The sequence below is a fragment of the Salvelinus alpinus genome, chromosome 23 (assembly GCF_045679555.1).
Source record: "Salvelinus alpinus chromosome 23, SLU_Salpinus.1, whole genome shotgun sequence".
NCBI lineage: Eukaryota > Metazoa > Chordata > Actinopteri > Salmoniformes > Salmonidae > Salvelinus > Salvelinus alpinus.
The window spans coordinates 9587155-9609075 of record NC_092108.1 but is presented as its reverse complement, the minus strand read 5'-3'; the positions used below and the strand labels follow the sequence as shown (position 1 = coordinate 9609075).

General features: G+C 45.2%; 1 protein-coding gene across 6 annotated transcripts in view; it reads right to left on the bottom strand.

Annotated features, from left to right (window-relative positions):
* Positions 1-980: 980 nt before the first annotated feature.
* The window catches only part of LOC139550172 (caytaxin-like), a 34786-nt gene continuing 13845 nt past the window's right edge, over positions 981-21921 (bottom strand). For 3 of the 6 annotated variants that reach the window (XM_071360865.1, XM_071360863.1, XM_071360864.1), the window contains 11 exons: positions 21372-21501; positions 15053-15108; positions 14403-14639; positions 13999-14157; positions 13670-13772; positions 12689-12820; positions 9238-9324; positions 8413-8511; positions 7819-7854; positions 6534-6575; positions 981-2357 (listed from right to left, as the gene is read on the bottom strand). In XM_071360865.1, the coding sequence (XP_071216966.1) occupies positions 2354-2357; positions 6534-6575; positions 7819-7854; positions 8413-8511; positions 9238-9324; positions 12689-12820; positions 13670-13772; positions 13999-14157; positions 14403-14639; positions 15053-15108; positions 21372-21460 (1044 nt within the window). In that variant the 5' untranslated portion in view covers positions 21461-21501 and the 3' untranslated portion in view covers positions 981-2353. Of the gene's footprint in view, positions 2358-6533; positions 6583-7818; positions 7855-8412; positions 8512-9237; positions 9325-12688; positions 12821-13669; positions 13773-13998; positions 14158-14402; positions 14640-15052; positions 15109-21371; positions 21502-21921 lie in introns of all 6 variants that reach the window. The other 3 variants (XM_071360866.1, XM_071360868.1, XM_071360867.1) reach the window with 3 other exon arrangements.

Sequence of the window (21921 nt, the reverse complement as noted above, 5' to 3'; positions counted from 1 at the left end):
ACTCTCTCAAAATTCACCCCACCTTCCATGTATCCTTAATTAAACCAGTCTGCTCCTGTCCCCTCCTGCAGCTGCTAATCCACCCCCTCGGCTCATCGACGACCCTCCTGCCTATATCGTCCAGCGGCTTTTGGATGTGCGCCATCGGGGCCGCGGTTGGCAGTATCTGGTGTACTGGGAGGGATACGGGCCTGAGGAGCGCTGCTGGGTGCCCCGTCGTCACATTCTGGATCCCTCCCTCTTACAGGATTTTCATACCTCACACCCAGACAAGCCAGGTTGTGCGCCAGGTGGCGTCCAAAGAGGGGGGGCGTACTGTCACATCTGCTCCTGCTACGCCCTCTGGTGTTCATCCGGTGTCTTCTTGATCTGCAGTTACTCCCCCTGTACACTCTCTCTCCCTCTCCCTCTCTGTGTGATTGTGTGGTTGGAAACAGGTGTGCTGGAGTCAGAGCAGATCCCTACCAGCTGCAACTCGTTCAATAATCAAGACCTCAACAAATACTCAGTCCTGCCACTTCCACTCTGCCAGATCGTAATCTCTGCTCATTACCGCTCTGTCTCTGGCTCCAGTCTCCTGTTCCACATCTCACCACCCAACTACCTTGCTCTGGATTTTACTCACCACCACTATCTTGGATTCCCCTCAGGACCTGTTTACCCTGTTCTACTCAGCTAACTCCAACCTCAGTCTCCACATCTGGTTTTTCTGCAACTCATCCAAGCTTCCCCGGATCTGCGCTCCATATATCTTTGTGTAACTATAAATATTTTGGTTCATTCATCCCTGTTTTCTCATCTGAGTCTGCTCTTGGGTTCCCCTGTGTCGCTACGCCTAACACAAATAACAGCAATAAAAGCTCTCTGTTTTTAGCTGCCAGTCAATTAAACTACTAATTAAAAACATTCCACTCACAATAACAATCACACTTTAATAGGTCAAATAATATGGAGAGGCTGTTCGACAGCAAGAACTGGAGTATCTTGATTGGATTTTTCCAACAAAATTTTATTACAAACAATGAACAGCACATACTAATATATAAGTTCACATAATTTAAAGAGTTAGTTCGGTTCTTTAAATGCATTGCATCATATGTGTAACAATAGATTAAATGTAAAGTAAGATCTCTACATGGAAATAGAGGAATTGAGACAGATCATCAATAAACCAGGAAACTAAGATCATCAGTAATGTTTTGATCTATCCTGTGTACCAGTCTGTACTATCATTCCATTCCTTGCCACTCCAAAACATGGCATGATGAGGCGTGAAATGATAACAGAAACATACTGGTACCCAGGCTAGTTTTTTTACCGAGGCTAGTTTAAAAAAAAATCCGAGATGATGAGGAAGAACATTTTAACCAGCATGCCATCTGTCTAGTAACCTTCAGAAAACACAACAACACACAAAGGAGCAATAGAGAAAGCTAAAACATATTTCATTCGTTACAGTAGTAACAACCTCTGAATTAATTTGGTCAGTTCAGAAGAGGAACTGCTTATTGCACATTATTTAAAAACATTAGAATTTATACATTGAAGAAAAAAACACTTATTACACTTAACATTATTGCTTGTTGCACACATATACCTCCATACTTGTATTACAGCAATGTTAATACATTACATTATTACAATGTTATTACAACTATGTACATCTGGCTTGTACCAACCAAAGCCTGTTCTTGTCCCTTTGAAGGAAATAAACACATTTCACAGAGTTCATCCAGCCGTCTGGCATCAGGCCAATGAATGTTCATCATGCAGTAGGCTGGATCACAGCTGATTTATTCATGCAAGGAGAAATGGTAAGTGGAAGCGAGGCTATCTGCCAGGGTAGGTTTATTCCACGGGTCAGAGGTCAGGCTATCTGCCAGGGTAGGTTTATTCCACAGGACAGAGGTCAGGCTATCTGCCAGGGTAGGTTTATTCCACGGGACAGAGGTCAGGCTATCTGCCAGGGTAGGTTTATTCCACGGGACAGAGGTCAGGCTATCTGCCAGGGTAGGTTTATTCCACGGGACAGAGGTCAGGCTATCTGCCAGGGTAGGTTTATTCCACGGGACAGAGGTCAGGCTATCTGCCAGGGTAGGTTTATTCCACGGGTCAGAGGTCAGGCTATCTGCCAGGGTAGGTTTATTCCATGGTACAGACAGACCAGGGTATCTGCTGTGTGGAAAGTAAGACCAGGTAGGATGATGTTGATGTAATGTCAGGAGCCCTCTTCACCCACACACCAGTCCTCATCATTTCTCCATCAGTCCTTTATCTTCAGCCAAGAAGTCTTTTACCCTGTATTGATAGACATTATCCTCATGAATCCTCAGCAGGGTTGTGGATTCTTGTTTTACCTGGAATGGTTTTAGATAGACACACATTTTAAATCATCATCATTATCACCACCATCATTACCATCATCATCATTATCACCACCATCATTACCATCATCATCATTATCACCACCATCATTACCATCATCATCAATATCACCACCATAATCATCATCACCACCATCATTACCATCATCATCATTATCACCACCATCATTACCATCATCATCATTATCACCACCATCATTACCATCATCATCAATATCACCACCATAATCATCATCACCACCATCATTACCATCATCATCAATATCACCATCACCATCATCATCATCGTTGTCGTCATCACCATCACCGTCATCATCATCGCTACCACCACAACCACCATCACCAACATCACCACCACCACCACCACCATCATCACCACCATCACCATCATCACCACCAACATCACCATCACTACCACCACCAACAATAACTTCATATAAAGAACGATAGCTGAGCCCAGTAGCTGAATTATCATCATTGATATCATTCCACTGAGGAACCCCTTGAGTTACACCGCCTCAGTTTAATTATTTATATTGTCCTCTACTTCCTGTACAGAACAGATAGTGTCCCTTCCTCTATTCCAGCCCAGATCCCTGGTGTATGTCCCTGCCTAAATGGCAGCTTCCATTAACCTTACTCTTACAGTACAGTGTAACATCAAAGAACACCGCCGCTTGCGGGCAGAGCTTTGGTCTCTAGTGTACCCGGGGCGGTCTTGGAAGTTAACCACCTTCATGGTCAGGGGCATCATGCATCCATCATGCCTCACAAGTCCTCAACTGGCAGCTTCATTAAATAGTACCCGCAAAAACACCAGTCTCAACGCCAACAGTGAAGAGGCGACTCCACAATGCTGACTTTCTAGGCAGAGTTCCTCTGTCCAGTGTCTGTGTTCTTTTGTCAATCTTAATCTTTCATTTTTATTGGCCAGTCTGAGATATGGCTTTTTCTTTGCAACTCTGCCTAGAAGGCCAGCATCCCGGAGTCGCCTCTTCACTGTTGACGTTGACACTGGTGTTTTGCGGGTACTATTTAATGAAGCTGCCAGTTGAGGACTTGTGAGGCGTCTGTTTCTCAAACTAGACACTCTAATGTACTTGTCCTCTTTCTGAGTTGTACACCGGGGCCTCCCACTCCTCTTTCGATTCTGGTTAGAGACAGTTTGCGCTGTTCTGTGAAGGGAGTAGTACACAGTGTTGTATAAGATCTACAGTTTCTTGGCAATTTCTCGCATGTAATAGCCTTCATTCTTCAGAACAAGTATAGACTGACGAGTTTCAGAAGAAAGGTATTTGTTTCTGGCCATTTTGAGCCTGTAATCGAACCCACAAATGCTGATGCTCCAGATACTCAACTAGTCTAAAGAAGGCCAGTTTTATTGCTTCTTTAATCAGAACAACAGTTTTCAGCTGTGCTAACATAATTGCAAAATGGTTTTCTAATGATCAATTAGCCTTTTAAAATGATAAACTTGTATTAGCTAACACATTGTGCCATTGGAACACAGGAGTGATGGTTGCTGATAATGGGCCTCTGTACGCCTATGTAGATATTCCATATATTTTTTTTTTAATCAGCCGTTTCCAGCTACAATAGTCATTTACAACATTAACAATGTCTACACTGTATTTCTGACCAATTGCTGGTCTAGTGACGTTTTTGCTGCGGCATACTATATGTCATGACAGATTTTACAAAACAAAAGCCCAGCAGGTTGATACAAATAATCATGATATGATTCTGCCAGGTAAGCCTACTTTGCAGTTAACATTTAACTGAGAAGGTTTTGGGGACAGTCTTTCTCAACAGAAAATGTAGAAGATTTAGAGTTATCATAACTGTCTACATGAAGTGAATGATAGACAAATGTGCGCAGCACACTAAAATACAGGGTCAATATTGCTGGGAATTAATTGGCTGATATTGTGTTATGTTTTGGCTTTTTAAGCCAATTGTGGCTAACCAGGGGTGGGATAATGTCAATGTGGATTTGATTGGATAGTAGCCCGGGAGCTAGAGGTGTATGATACTTGTGAGATTTGCGTGGTCCAGTCAGTGTGCCCCCTCCTCAAAATACCGGTTTCAGAAAGTCTTATAAATAATTAGGATAAAACATGGGCTTGAAAATTAAGTTTAGTAATTCATTTAACATCTGAAAATGGACAAAATTATAATATAGATATACAGTATATAGTATATTTTTTAACAGAAAAAATATATATAATACAGCCCACTGTCTACAATACAACTCAACATCCCAAAGTGGGCATACAGTACAGCCCACAGTCTACTATATAAATACAACTCAATACCCCACAGTGGGCCTACAGTACAGCCTGCAGTCTACTATATAAATACAACTCAACATCCCAAAGTGGGCATACAGTACAGCCCACAATCTACTATATAAATACAACTCAACATGCTGCAGTGGCTAATTCCTCATTAATATCATTCCACTGAGGTAAGCTAGTTCTTGTGTTATATTTCAGTTTATTTATTGATCCTCTCCCCCCTGTACACAAGAGACAGTGTCCCTCCCTCCCCGTCCCCCTGCCATTCCAGGGATATTAACCAAGGCCCTTAGTGTATCAGCCTATCTCAATGGCAGCTATGGTAAGGGTTATGGCTTGTGATATATAGACCACTAGGACACATAGCACAGTCTGCGACAGACAGATACACTGGTGGTGTAATGCTGGGGTTTTGGGGAGGTAGGGGTGCTGAGACATTGAGGTGGTGGGGCGAGTGCAGTGGTTTGCTGGGGTGATGAGGAAGAGAGGGCATTGTAAAATAAACACCTGCTGGGGTGCTTGAACACTAGGGTGGTGTGACACCAGGGTGGTGTGACACCAGGGTGGTGAAACACTAGGGTGATGAGACACTAGGGTGGTGAGACACTAGGGTGGTGAGTGGCAGGGACACTGAGGTAGTGGACACTGGGTGTGGTGAGACACTAGGGTGGTAAACCACTAGGGTTTTGAGACACTAGGGTGGTAGAGGGCTGGAACACTAGGGTGGTTACACTAGGGTGTTGAGACACTAGGGTGAGGAAACAGAAGGGTTGTTGAGGGCTGTGACATTAGGGTGGTGAGACACTAGAGTGGTGAGACACTAGGGTGGTGAGACACTAGGGTGAGGAAACAGAAGGGTTGTTGAGGGCTGTGACATTAGGGTGGTGAGACACTAGAGTGGTGAGACACTAGAGTGGTGAGACACTAGGTTGATGAGACTCTAGGGGGAGGGTACTTCCCTAGTCTCAACCGTGTTGTTTTTCAACCAGCTGCAACTCTGTTCTAGTTATGTCCTGGTAATGTTTCCTAGTATAAATAGCCCTGAACTTTGGCAGTGATAGAGAGATACAATGTGCTAAGGAGAGGAGCAGATGAGCTTTATGTAACAGACTTTAAATTAATGTGAAGGGGGGGAGGTACCCAGGTACGTATATTTAAATGGAGAGTCCTAATGTCCTAATGTGAAGCATGGACAGGCTGACACAGTTAAAAACCTAAGAAGAGGTTGTCCTGTAGATACATGTCCTAATGACGTCCTCTTAATAGACGTCGATCATAAAGTTCAGTAAAATTGACTGACATGAAAACCTTGTGATCAGTTAAAACAGAGTGCAGTTGTTAGAACTGATAGGGAGAGATGTTACCTAATGTCAAAGGTTGTGACCTGTGTCCTCTAACATTGACCTCGGCCTGTAAACACGTCTCAGCGGAAGCGTCATACCTACAGCTCCTGCTGTGTGTTGTAGCCTGTTGTTGCCACAATTCAATACGAACTTGTGATTGTGACGCAAAGCAGTGGGTCGCATAGCTCTGGTCCAGGGTGTTATGTGCGTCTTTCCGATGCTGAGCCTCATTGTCGCATGTAATGCCCTGGATCAGAGCTATGGGTCATTCTGTTTTACCTCAACAAAGCCTCTTCGTAGCCGACAAAGCTGGTCAAAATGATCTCACTACGATCAGTTTACAACCTGAACTGATTGTTATCTGATTGAGATGGCTTCAATTCAACCCATTTTGCCGGCTAGGTTGACTGTGGAAAAGTCTCAGTCAATGTAAAGAAGGAATCAATTGATTTGTGAACCTCTTTGTACTGTACAGAAGCTGTATTGTCTGCACAGTGAAATAGGCTCACCTTTCCGTGGGGGGTGCAGACTTGGCATGCTCCATCTCCTGCCTATGGACTCCATAAGAGATATTTATTATGGGCCGGACATTATAAAGGATAGGACATATGTACACTACAAAAGTATGTGGAAACCCCTTCAAATGAGTGGATTCGGCTATTTCAGCCATACCCACTGCTGACAGGTGTATAAAATTGAGCGCACAGCCAAGCAATCTCCATAGACAAACATTGGCAGCAGAAAGGCCCATACTGAAGAGCTCAATGACTTTCAACGTAGCTTCCTGTAAGTGCTGTGATTGTGAAGTGGAAACGTCTAGGAGCAACAACGGCTCAGCAGCGAAGTGGCAGACCACAAGGGACCACCGAGCGCTGAAGCGCGTAGCTCGTAAAAAAAAGTCTGTCCTCGGTTGCACCACTCACCACCGAGTTCCAAACTGCCTCTGGAAGCAACGTCAGCACAAGAACTGATCGTCGGGAGCTTCATGAAATGGGTTTCTATGGCCGAGCAGCCGCACACAAGCCTAAGATCACCATGTGCAATGCCAAGCATCAGCTGGAGTGGTGTAAAGCTCGCCGTCACTTTGGACTCTGGAGCAGTGGAAACGCGTTCTCTGGAGTGATGAATCACGCTTCACCATCTGGCAGTCCGACAGACTAATCTGGTTTGGCGGATGCCAGCAGAACGCTACCTGCCCCAATGCATAGCACCAACTGTAAAGTTTGGTGGAGGAGGAAGAACGATATGGGGCTGTTTTTCATGGTTCGGGCTAGGCCCCTTGGTTCCAGTGAAGGGAAATCTTAAATCTACAGCATACAATGACATTCTATACAATTCTGTGCTTCCAACTTTGTGGCAACAGTTTGAGGAAGGCCCTTTCCTGTTTCAGCATGACAATGCCCCCGTGCACAAAGCGAGGTCCATACAGAAATGGTTTGTCAAGATCGGTGTGGAAGAAATGGACTGGCCTTCACAGAACCCTGACCTCAACTCTATTGAACACCTTTGGGATGAATTGGAACGCCAACTGCGAGCCAGGCCTAATCGTCCAACATCAGTGCCCGATCTCACTAATGCTCTTGTGGGTAAATGGAAGCAAGTCCCCGCAGCAATGTTCCAACATCTGGTAGAAAGCCTTCCCAGAAGAGTGGAAGCTGTTTGAACAGCAAAGCGAGGACCAACTCCATATTAAATGCCCATGATTTCAGAATGAGATGTTCGACAAGCAGGTGTCCACATACTTTTGATCATGTCGTGTATTTACGCTTACCACATAAAACATGTCTCTGTTACCTTTCTTTTTGTGCTGTCCTCTTCTGGTCATCATATCTGGAAATAAATACAACTAGTGTGAGTGTAATGTTGTTGGTTTTTTACTTCAGAAACAACTAGTTTAGTTAAATTTTCTATTCCTGGCAGCTAACCATCTTTGCAACCTGATATTGAGAGGGATCACTCTGATTTAGACCTTTATATTAAAAGCTCTCTTATGTTGCGTTTACTCAGCCCAATTCTGATCTTTTGCCCAATTATGGGCAAAAGAGCTGATCTGATTAGTGGAAAAAGATCAGAATAAGACTGTCTGTGTAAACACATATAGACCTACATACATGTACTCATTCCGTACATATATATATAACAGGAGGCTGGTGATGGGAGGATCGCTCATAATAACGTCTGCAACGGAGCAAATGGAATTGATGTATTTGATATCATTCCACTGATTCCGCTCCAGCCATTACCACGAGCCCGTCCTCCCAAATTAAGGTGCCACCAACCTCCTGTGATATACATAGCACACACCATAGCTAAGCTGTGTCTCCGGTAAGGCGAGCAGGCTGAACAAGGTGCCTCATCGGTGACCCCTGGTGGCGGTTGGGGACTTACTGCAGGACACATTCTGGGATCTGTATGTGGTCCATAGGAATCAGTTGGCTCAACTCATCCAATGTGTGAACATAGCGGATCTTATCCAGGAACTTCACACTGCAGCAGAGAGAGAGAGATGGATGGAGAGAGGAAGAGAGATTTTTATAGTCTGAATCACATTCATCTCGAAAGCCTAGAACTAAAATCTTGCATAATTGGACCAGATGCGATACCAGTTATGTGACAGGGAGTCTGTCCATGAAAGATTAGAACAACTTTAACATTGTTTTCTCTAATGGTTCTTTAGGTTCATATCTCAGAAAGGATCTGAGTCCTGAGGCTGCTCCTCCCTCTGAGTCCTGAGGCTGCTCCTCCCTCTGAGTCCTGAGGCTGCTCCTCCCTCTGAGTCCTGAGGCTGCTCCTCCCTCTGAGTCCTGAGGCTGCTCCTCCCTCTGAGTCCTGAGGCTGCTCCTCCCTCTGAGTCCTGAGGCTGCTCCTCCCTCTGAGTCCTGAGGCTGCTCCTCCTTCTGAGTCCTGAAGCTGCTCCTCCCTCTGAGTCCTGAGGCTCCTCCTCCCTCTGAGTCCCGAGGCTGCACCTCCCTCTGAGTCCTGAGGCTGCTCCTCCGTCTGAGTCATGAGGCTCCTCCTCCCTCTGTCCTGAAGCTGCTCCTCCCTGCTCCCATGCCCTCCCTCTGAGTCTCGAGGTTGCTCCTCCCACTGAGTCCTGAGGCTGTTCCTCTCTCTGAGTTCCGAGGCTGCTCCTCTCTGAGTCCTGAGGCTGCTCCTCCCGGCTCCCATGCCCTCCCCAAGTGCAGTGATGATGATGACGATGAGGGGTCTTACCTGATGAAGGGTCTGGAGATAGCCAGGACTGTACGGATGAACCAGGATGGGTGAGCAATGACCAGCCACTTCAGATTCTTCTTCAACCTGCAGAGGACATTAAAATACCATTTACATTAACTATATGTTCATACAGCATAGGTTACACATCTATAAGCACATTATAATCATGACATTACACATCTATAAGCACATTAACTCAAGTCATTCTGTTCACCTGATCTAGAACTCCTCACAATCAAATGTCGACCGCATTATCTACCAAGGGAATTCTCTTCAATCATAATCACAGCCGTATATATTCCCCCCCAAGCAGACACATCGATGGCCCTGAACGAACTTTATCTGACTCTTTGTAAACTGGAAACCACACACCCTGAGGCTGCATTCATCGTAGCTGGGGATTTTAACAAGGCTAATCTAAAAACAAAACTCCCTAAATTCTATCAGCATATCGATTGTGCTACCAGGGCTGGAAAAACCCTAGATCATTGTTATACTAATTTCCGCGACGCATATAAGGCCCTCCCCCGCCCCCCTTTCGGAAAAGCTGACCACGACTCCATTTTGTTGATTCCAGCCTACAAACAGAAACTAAAACAACAAGCTCCCGCGCTCAGGTCTGTTCAACGCTGGTCCGACCAATCTGAATCCACGCTTCAAGACTGCTTCGATCACGCGGATTGGAATATGTTCCGCATTGCGTCCAACAACAATATTGACGAATATGCTGATTCGGTGAGCGAGTTCATTAGGAAGTGCATTGACGATGTCGTACCCACAGCAACGATTAAAACATTCCCAAACCAGAAACCGTGGATTGACGGCAGCATTCGCGTGAAACTGAAAGCGCGAACCACTGCTTTTAACCAGGGCAAGGTGACCGGAAGCATGACCGAATACAAACAGTGTAGCTATTCTCTCCGCAAGGCAATCAAACAGGCTAAGTCCCAGTACAGAGACAAAATCGAGTCGCAATTCAACAGCTCAGACACAAGAGGTATGTGGCAGGGTCTACAGTCAATCACGGATTACAAAAAGAAAACCAGCCCCGTCGCGGACCAGGATGTCTTGCTCCCAGACAGGCTAAACAACTTTTTTGCCCGCTTTGAGGACAATACAGTGCCACTGACACGGCCCCCTACCAAAACCTGCGGGCTCTCCTTCACTGCAGCCGAGGTGAGTAAAACATTTAAACGTGTTAACCCTCGCAAGGCTGCAGGCCCAGACGGCATTCCCAGCCGCGTCCTCAGAGCATGCGCAGACCAGCTGGCTGGTGTGTTTACGGACATATTCAATCAATCCTTATCCCAGTCTGCTGTTCCCACATGCTTCAAGAGGGCCACCATTGTTCCTGTTCCCAAGAAAGCTAAGGTAACTGAGCTAAACGACTACCGCCCCGTAGCACTCACTTCCGTCATCATGAAGTGCTTTGAGAGACTAGTCAAGGACCATATCACCTCCACCCTACCGGACACCCTAGACCCACTCCAATTTGCTTACCGACCCAATAGGTCCACAGACGACGCAATCGCAACCACACTGCACACTGCCCTAACCCATCTGGACAAGAGGAATACCCATGTGAGAATGCTGTTCATCGATTACAGCTCAGCATTTAACACCATAGTACCCTCCAAACTCGTCATCAAGCTCGAGACCCTGGGTCTCGACCCCGCCCTGTGCAACTGGGTCCTGGACTTCCTGACGGGCCGCCCCCAGGTGGTGAGGGTAGGTAACAACATCTCCACCCCGCTGATCCTCTACACTGGGGCCCCACAAGGGTGCGTTCTGAGCCCTCTCCTGTACTCCCTGTTCACCCACGACTGCGTGGCCATGCACGCCTCCAACTCAATCATCAAGTTTGCGGATGACACTACAGTGGTAGGCTTGATTACCAACAACGCCGAGACGGCCTACAGGGAGGAGGTGAGGGCCCTCGGAGTGTGGTGTCAGGAAAATAACCTCACACTCAACGTCAACAAAACAAAGGAGATGATTGTGGACTTCAGGAAACAGCAGAGGGAGCACCCCCCTATCCACATCGACGGGTCAGTAGTGGAGAAGGTGGAAAGTTTTAAGTTCCTCGGTGTACACATCACGGACAAACTGAATTGGTCCACCCACACAGACAGCGTTGTGAAGAAGGCGCAGCAGCGCCTCTTCAACCTCAGGAGGCTGAAGAAATTCGGCTTGTCACCAAAAGCACTCACAAACTTCTACAGATTTATTTTTATGTTTATTTATGTTTATTGTTTACTCCATGTGTAACTCTGTGTTGTCTGTTCACACTGCTATGCTTTATCTTGGCCAGGTCGCAGTTGCAAATGAGAACTTGTTCTCAACTAGCCTACCTGGTTAAATAAAGGTGAAATAAAAAAAATAAAAAAAAATAAAAAAAGATGCACAATCGAGAGCATCCTGTCGGGCTGTATCACCGCCTGGTACGGCAACTGCTCCGCCCACAACCGTAAGGCTCTCCAGAGGGTAGTGAGGTCTGCAGAACGCATCACCAGGGGCAAACTACCTGCCCTCCAGGACACCTACACCACCCGATGTCACAGGAAGGCCATAAAGATCATCAAGGACAACAACCACCCAAGCCACTGCCTGTTCACCCCGCTATCATCCAGAAGGCGAGGTCAGTACAGGTGCATCAAAGCAGGGACCGAGAGACTGAAAAACAGCTTCTATCTCAAGGCCATCAGACTGTTAAACAGCCACCACTAACATTTAGCGGCCGCTGCCAACATACTGACTCAACTCCAGCCACTTTAAAAATGGGAATTGATGGAAATTATGTAAAAATGTACCACTAGCCACTTTAAACAATGCCACTTAATACAATGTTTACATACCCTACATTACCCATCTCATATGTATATACTGTACTCTATATCATCTACTGCATCTTGCCATCTTTATGTAATACATGTACCACTAGCCACTTTAAACTATGCCACTTTATGTTTACATACCCTACAGTACTCATCTCATATGTATATACCGTACTCTATACCATCTACTGCATCTGCCATGCCGTTCTGTACCACCACTCATTCATATATCTTTATGTACATACTCTTTATCCCTTTACACTTGTGTGTGTGTATAAGGTAGTAGTTGTGGAATTGTTAGGTTAGATTACTTGTTGGTTATTACTGCATTGTCGGAACTAGAAGCACAAGCATTTCGCTACACTCGCATTAACATCTGCTAACCATGTGTATGTGACTAATAAAATTTGATTTGATTTGATTATAATCAGGACATTACACATCTATAAACACATTATAAACATGACATTAAACATCTATAAGCACATTATAATCATGCCATAACACATCTATAAACACATCATAAACATGACATTACACATCTATAAACACACCATAAATACAATTAACCTGACACAACATTTTAAAGGTGCGTTCCGTAAATGATAATTTACCGCCTGTTGATGGTGTGGTAGCACCTCTTTAACCAGCTGATACCAGGCATCCTCCTGCGAGGCGTAGCTCCGTTCAGATAGATAATCATGTAGTCCTCAGCCACTAACAACTCCAGGCTACTGATCACATAGCTGACGAGAAAACAAACACACAACTCATATTAAATACACATTCCTGAGGGAAAACTGATAGAATAATGTTTGTTTAACATTATTTGTATGTTTAAGATAATGACTAAAGTATTCCACCCTGAAACCATATAATTGTATGAAATGTGTTAGAGTCATAATTCAATAATGTGCGTGACTAGGCCATTGTGTTACTATTTCGCAATATGAGCTGGGTATAGTTGAGACACTCAAGGACAACTGAACTGTCGACTTGTGAGAACTCTGAAACCAATAACAGGAAAGAGGCCTCCCCAACCTAGGTAGGGGAGTAACTGTTAGAAATGGCTTGCAGAAGATAATGAGAAACTACGTGTTAGTATTGTGGAAAAATACAGCCCACCTAAAGAGAGGTGGAGTTTCTACTGATGTGAGTTCATCTGTGTGTGTGTGTGTGTGTGTGTGTGTGTGTGTGTGTGTGTGTGTGTGTGTGTGTGTGTGTGTGTGTGTGTGTGTGTGTGTGTGTGTGTGTGTGTGTGTGTGTGTGTGTGTGTGTGTGTGTGTGTGTGTGTGTTATAAAACGATTGTGTTCTCATTTTGAAGTCAGAGTGCTTTCTGAATAAAGTATTGATCTATTGCAGAATCTGAGACTTTGTCTAATTCTTTATTAACAGGAGATTTACGACCTCTGGGGAAATAGACAAAGCTTGAGTGATAGTTGAGTTCAACCATTGGGATAAAAGTTCTCGTGACAAAAACATACACACAACTTATATTAAATACATATTCCTGAGGGAAATATACACACAACTCATATTAAATACACATTCCTGAGGGAAAACATACACAACACAATGTGGTGTGGGTTCTTACAGGAAGAGGTTCTCCATGATGTAAGTGTAGTCCTCACAGCTGCTCTCTGGCAGGTAACACGCCGCAAACACTATAATGGCATTCAGACCCTCACCGTAGTAACCTGAGAGAGACAGAGGGAGAAGGGGGAGAGAAAGGGAGAGAAAGGGAGAGAGAGAGTGAAAGAGAGTGAAAGAGAGTGAAAGAGAGAGAGAGAGAGAGAGAGAGAGAGAGAGAGGCGAGGAAAGGGTGAATCATTTACTCGATTCGGACCACAGACACACACACACGCATATTGTCATTGTCACCCCCCCTCCCCCCCAACCTCACCTCCATCCCCTGACACCAACCTCCGTGTGTGACCACCCTCAGGTATGGTCTGATGACAGCCATGTCTATCCTCTGTTCCTGGTCTCCTATGATCACTGTCCTCCACAGTCTGCCTGCCTCCTCCTCCTCCTCTGTCTGGCCTCCAGGCAGACCCTTGGAACTCACTATAGGAGTGTCATCTGAAAACCACGAGGTGTGGATGCTGGTCATCCTCTCAATATAATTGCATCTTAGTTTCATCAGAGAACATGAAATTGAAAGTTACTCACTTGTCTTGCTTTATCTCAAAATGATGTGCTAATTGTACCTTTAAACCACCAATATGGTCAAGTGTATATTGTAGTTATACTTCACGTCTTGTTTCCAGGAAAATCACTGGCCCCCCCATTCCCTTCCCCCACAGACCATGTGACCCCTGTCTGACCTTCCCACTCCAGCTCGTTGCCGTTGGTGATAAACTCCAAGGAGTCGTTGTCGTCGGGCGTGTCCATGTCGTCCACGTTGACATCCAGGTCGTCAGGGTTACCTAAGAAGTCATCTGACAGGACGGAACCCTCGCTCTGGTCCAATGACATGTTCATGTCCGGAGCTACCAGCGTACGGCGCTTACGCAGGGCCGACGACTCACCACAAACACCAACGTTCAGGGTGTTAGGGGGAGCTAGTAGAGGAGACAGAAGGGGAGGCGAGGGTGAAGAAAGGAGGTGAGGGGGGAGGAGAGGAGAGGATAGGAGATAAGAGGAGAGGAGAAGAGAGGAGGGGAGGTGAGGTGAAGAGAGGAGGGGAGGAGATGGGGGAGAGGAGACGAGGAGATAAGACAAGAGGAGATAAGAGGAGAGGAGAAGAGAGGAGGGGAGGGGAGAGGAGAAGAAAAGATGAGGGGATAGGAGAGGAGAGGAAAGGAAAGGAAAGGAAAGGAGAGGAAACAAGAGGGAAGGAAAGGAAAGGAAAGGTTAGGAAAGGAGAGGAGAGGAAAGGAGATGAAAGGAGAGGAAAGTGTATCACTATGAACAGTTTACTGGCAGAAATGTTTGAATTGTTGGACTGGAGAAAATAAACTTTTGCTCTACTTACTTGTCGTGTTGTCAGTGAGCCCCCTGTCCTCCATGTCTCCATCTTCTGGTAGAGGCCTGGTAGGGACCACAGAGACAGAGAGGTTTGCCAAGACATTATAATAATTGTTTTAGAAAATGATTGTCACTGGTAATAATACACTCCTGAGTTCAGAGCCTCGGTATTGTGGAGATAGACTATTGTTCTCTGTAGATAGAACAATGGGATGTCTTGAGTCAGAGAACTCAACAACAGTTATTGTGTATCATGTCTCCCCCTGACATTATAACAAGATAATCTGACTGTTAACACATGAAGAAATAAGAGGGTGGACGGCAGTGGAGGCTGCTGAGGGGAGGACGGCTCATAATAATGCCTGGAATGGAGCCAATGGAATGGCATCCATTTGATACCATTCCACCAATTCCGCTCCAGCCATTACCACGAGCCTGTCCTCCCCAATTAAGGTGCCACCAACCTCCTGTGGTGGATGGCTAGATTCCAGTTTCTCCACTCCCTCCCCCCTTCCCACTCCCCAACCCTTAACCCTTAACTCTACACCCTAACCCCTCCACAGTGTCTGGTTACCATAAAGATTACTGTTATTTGGGTGTGATAATGCTACTGAATTACCAAGGAGAGAGATGAGATAGGAGCAAATAATAGTGTACACTGGGATTAGCTGCCCCATAATAGTGTACACTGGGATTAGCTGCCCCATAATAGTGTACACTGGGATTAGCTGCCCCATAATAGTGTACACTGGGATTAGCTGCCCCATACTAGTGTACATTGGGATTAGCTGCCCCATAATAGTGTACATTGGGTTTAGCTGCCCCATACTAGTGTACATTGGATTTAACTGCCCCATTATAGTGTACATTGGGTTTAACTGCAGCTCAGAAATATAACAATAGGAAAACACAAAACCAAAGTGAATGTCAAGTAGACCCTTGGGCCTCCTACCAGGGGCAGACTGGCAAACTGGCATTTCAGGCAAATGTCAGATGTGCTGGTCCATTTTTAGCCCAATGGACCTGTCTAACTTGGGTTTTCTGTGCAAAATTAGAATTTTCTGGCAAATAATTGGAGCATCAAGGGAAAAAATGAGCAGGTGTGGGGTCCTCAAAGAAAAAACGGTCTGGTGTGTTAGAAATGTCAGGGCCGATTTCTGGTCCCAGTCCGGCCCTGCCTCATTACACTCTGAATATGAGAATCACTACTCCTCTACCCATCCCATAGTTTCCTCTCACTACTTTCTACCCATCCCAGAGCTTCCTCTCACTACTTTCTACCCATCCCAGAGCTTCCTCTCACTACTTTCTACCCATCCCAGAGCTTCCTCTCACTACTCCTCTACCCATCCAATAGCTTCCTCTCACTACTTTCTACCCATCCCAGAGCTTCCTCTCACTACTCCTCTACCCATCCAATAGCTTCCTCTCACTACTTTCTACCCATCCCAGAGCTTCCTCTCACTACTCCTCTACCCATCCAATAGCTTCCTCTCACTACTTTCTACCCATCCCAGAGCTTCCTCTCACTACTCCTCTACCCATCCAATAGCTTCCTCTCACTACTTTCTACCCATCCCAGAGCTTCCTCTCACTACTCCTCTACCCATCCAATAGCTTCCTCTCACTACTCCTCTACCCATCCCAGCTTCCTCTCACTACTTTCTACCCATCCCAGAGCTTCCTCTCACTACTCCTCTACCCATCCCAGAGCTTCCTTTCACTACTCCTCTACCCATCCCAGAGCTTCCTCTCACTACTTTCTACCCATCCCAGAGCTTCCTCTCACTACTCCTCTACCCATCCAAAAGCTTCCTCTCACTACTCCTCTACCCATCCAATAGCTTCCTCTCACTACTCCTCTACCCATTGCAGAGCTTCCTCTCACTACTCCTCTACCCATCCAATAGCTTCCTCTCACTACTCCTCTACCCATCCAATAGCTTCCTCTCACTACTCCTCTACCCATCCAAGAGCTTCCTCTCACTACTTTCTACCCATCCCAGAGCTTCCTCTCACTACTCCTCTACCCATCCAATAGCTTCCTCTCACTACTCCTCTTCCCATCCAAGAGCTTCCTCTCACTACTTTCTACCCATCCCAGAGCTTCCTCTCACTACTCCTCTACGCATCCCAGAGCTTCCTCTCACTACTCCTCTACCCATCCCAGAGCTTCCTCTCACTACTCCTCTACCCATCCAAGAGCTTCCTCTCACTACTTTCTACCCATCCCAGAGCTTCCTCTCACTACTCCTCTACCCATCCCAGAGCTTCCTCTCACTACTTTCTACCCATCCCAGAGCTTCCTCTCACTACTCCTCTACCCATCCCAGAGCTTCCTCTCACTACTTTCTACCCATCCCAGAGCTTCCTCTCACTACTCCTCTACCCATCCAATAGCTTCCTCTCACTACTCCTCTACCCATCCAAGAGCTTCCTCTCACTACCTTCTACCCATCCCAGAGCTTCCTCTCACTACTTTCTACCCATCCCAGAGCTTCCTCTCACTACTTTCTACCTATCCCAGAGCTTCCTCTCACTACTCCTCTACCCATCCAATAGCTTCCTCTCACTACTCCTCTACCCATCCAATAGCTTCCTCTCACTACTCCTCTACCCGTCCAATAGCTTCCTCTCACTACTTTCTACCCATCCCAGAGCTTCCTCTCACTACTCTACTACCCATCCAATTGCTTCCTCTCACTACTTTCTACCCATCCCAGAGCTTCCTCTCACTACTCCTCTACCCATCCAAGAGCTTCCTCTCACTACTTTCTACCCATCCCAGAGCTTCCTCTCACTACTTTCTACCCATCCCAGAGCTTCCTCTCACTACTTTCTACCTATCCCAGAGCTTCCTCTCACTACTCCTCTACCCATCCAATAGCTTCCTCTCACTACTCCTCTACCCATCCAATAGCTTCCTCTCACTACTCCTCTACCCGTCCAATAGCTTCCTCTCACTACTTTCTACCCATCCCAGAGCTTCCTCTCACTACTCCACTACCCATCCAATTGCTTCCTCTCACTACTTTCTACCCATCCCAGAGCTTCCTCTCACTACTCCTCTACCCATCCAATAGCTTCCTCTCACTACTCCTCTACCCATCCCAGAGCTTCCTCTCACTACTCATCTACCCATCCCAGAGCTTCCTCTCACTACTCATCTACCCATCCCAGAGCTTCCTCTCACTACTCCTCTACCCATCCAATAGCTTCCTCTCACTACTCCTCTACCCATCCCAGAGCTTCCTCTCACTACTCCTCTACCCATCCCAGAGCTTCCTCTCACTACTCCTCTACCCATCCAATAGCTTCCTCTCACTACTCCTCTACCCATCCCAGAGCTTCCTCTCACTACTTTCTACCCATCCCAGAGCTTCCTCTCACTACTCCTCTACGCATCCCAGAGCTTCCTTTCACTACTCCTCTACCCATCCCAGAGCTTCCTCTCATTACTTTCTACCCATCCCAGAGCTTCCTCTCACTACTCCTCTACCCATCCAATAGCTTCCTCTCACTACTCCTCTACCCATCCAAGAGCTTCCTCTCACTACTTTCTACCCATCCCAGAGCTTCCTCTCACTACTCCTCTACCCATCCAATAGCTTTCTCTCACTACTTTCTACCCATCCCAGAGCTTCCTCTCACTACTCCTCTACCCATCCAATAGCTTCCTCTCACTACTCCTCTTCCCATCCAAGAGCTTCCTCTCACTACTTTCTACCCATCCCAGAGCTTCCTCTCACTACTCCTCTACCCATCACAGAGCTTCCTCTCACTACTCCTCTACCCATCCCAGAGCTTCCTCTCACTACTCCTCTACCCATCCCAGAGCTTCCTCTCACTACTCCTCTACCCATCCAATAGCTTCCTCTCACTACTTTCTACCCATCCCAGACTTAGTTAAGTTTTTAGTGAGTTAGTCAAAATCAGGGAAAGCAGTGTATAATGTAATGTGATATTGTCTGTTGCAGATATAACCTGAGATATAACCCCATCAATTCAAATATACGATTCATGAGCTTGTCTTAAGTTTAAACTGCACACATATTCCAAGCCTTATTGAACACATACCTACATCCTGCATCCAAGCCTTATTGAACACATACCTACATCCTGCATCCAAGCCTTATTGAACACATACCTACATCCTGCATCCAAGCCTTATTGAACACATACCTACATCCTGCATCCTGATAAGGTGTTTAGTGTTTCAAAATGGTTCCTACGTTTCATGTCTACTGAACACAACCCTCAAGATTCAAGGGTGTATGGTTTTTATTAGTCACATTTTTTTTTTAAACATTAGTTTCCCCAGTGTAACCCTGAGGTGAATAACTGATTATGTAATCTGATGATGTAATCTGTTGATGTAATCTGATGATGTAATGAGTGACCTGAAGGACTATATAAGCACCTGCTACCCATTGTTTTTCCCCTGGTTCAAGACATGTGCCAGGACACCTGACCCATGTCTACTTTACATACCGATGGGTAATTATATACCGTTGTAACATAGGGCTGTTGATAAGTCAGTTTCAAGTTATGAGAGTCCGAGCTGAATGTGGAGCCTCCATGTATACTACTTCAGAAAGTATTCATACCTCTTGACTTTTTCCACATTTTGTTGTGTTACAGCCTGAATTATATCCCTTGACTTATTCCACATTTTGTTGTGTTACAGCCTGAATTATATCCCTTGACTTATTCCACATTTTGTTGTGTTACAGCCTGAATTATATCCCTTGACTTATTCCACATTTTGTTGTGTTACAGCCTGAATTATATCCCTTGACTTATTCCACATTTTGTTGTGTTACAGGGTGAATTCAAAATTGATAAAATAAAAGGATCACCCATCTACACACAATATGCCACAATGACAAAGTGAAAATATATTTTTAGAAATGTATTGAACATGAAATATGGAAATATCTCATTTACATACGTATTCACACCCCTGAGTCAATACTTAGTAGAAGCACCTTTGGAAGCAATTAAAGCTGTGAGTCTTTCTGGGTAAGAGCTTTCCACACCTTGATTGTGCAACATTTGCCCATTATTCTTTTCAAAATTCTTCAACCTCAGTCAAATTGGTTGTTGATCATTGCTAGGCAACCATTTTCAGGTCTTGCCATAGATTTCGAAGTAGATTTAAGTCAAAACTGTAACTCGACCCTTCAGGAACAGTCACTTTCTTCTTGGTAAGCAACTCCAGTGTAAATTTGGCCTTGTGTTTTAGATCATTGTCCTGCTGAAAGGGGAATTCATCTCCCAGGGTCTGGTGGAATGCAGACTGAACCAGGTTTTCCTCTAGGATTTTGCCTGTGCTTAGCTCCATTCCGTTAATATTTTATCCTGAAAAACTCGCCAGTTCTTAACGATTACAAGCATACCCATAACATGATGCAGCCACCATCTACCAATAGGTGCCCTTCTTTCCGAGGCTTTGGACAACCTCCCAGGTCTTTGTGGTTGAATCTGTGTTTGAAATGCATTGCTGGACTGAGGGACCTTACAGATAATTGTATGTGTGGGGTACAGAGACGAGGTAGTCGTTCAACAATCATGTTAAACACTATTATTGCACACATAGTGAGTCCATGCAACTTATTATGTGACTTGTTTAAGCACATTTTTACTCCTGAACTTATTTAAGCTTGCCGTAACAAAGGCGTGTGAATACTTATTGACTCAAGACATTTCAGCTTTATATTTGTTATTAATTTGTAAACATAAAAAAAAAAACATAATTACACTTTTGACATTATGGGGTATTTTGCGTAGGCAGTAAAAAAATCTCAGTTCAATCCATGTTAAATTCAGGCTGTAACACATGTGGAACAAGTTAAGGGGTGTGAATACATTCTGAAGCCACTGTATGTCAATGTAATACTAGCCATCGTCTCTTTTCATGCTAATCACTAATCACTAATCACTTACATTCATTGTAATAACTGTGTAATTACAGTACTGTTATAATTGATCAATTTGAGGTTGAGAGTCGAACCCAGTGACATGAAATCAAACATTATAAATCGTCTCTGATAGAATTAAACAGAAAACAAACTCAGTATTACTAATGAGCTGCCTCCTCCTTGTTATTACTTGTTATTATCTTTAATTACATGTTTTAGTATTCAAACAGAATGTGAAAATACTGAGGTGTGCCAATATAGCCACACTGTATGTAGGTTAGTTGCCTCTGCCAAGAGACCCAGACTTTTATGGAGTAGGTTGTAGTGCACTCGCTCAATAAACACATGGTTACTGGTTCAAACCCTGCTCTGATTGTTTCCTCATAAACCGCTATGCTCCTCTACCTGGGGAAGTCTTCGTCCTGCCACTCATCCTTGACCTCCATGCTGTCCATGCGTGCCGTGACCTCTGACATGACCTCTGCCGTTCCCATCCTCCAATCAGGGAGCAGGACCAGCCTGGGCCCTAGGGTCACTTTCAGAGAGAGATTATAAACAACATGTTCACTCAAACATTCTTCGAGTCACTGTCAGAGAGACACAGAGAGACACAATTGCTCCTAACCAAGGTGCTAACTGAGTCACTGTCAGTCAGACACACAGAGATAGAAATTATAACCAACGTGTTCACTCGGGGTTGGAGTCACTGTCAGAGAGAAACTCTGACGAAGGCTGTGAGGCCGACACGTAAGCTTAATAAATACAAGTGATACTGGCAAGGCTGGTAAGCTTAATAAATACAAGTGATACTGGCAAGGCTGGTAAGCTTAATAAATACAAGTGATACTGGCAAGGCTGGTAAACTTAATAAATACAAGTGATACTGGCAAGGCTGGTAAGCTTAATAAACACAAGTGATACTGGCAAGGCTGGTAAGCTTAATAAATACAAGTGA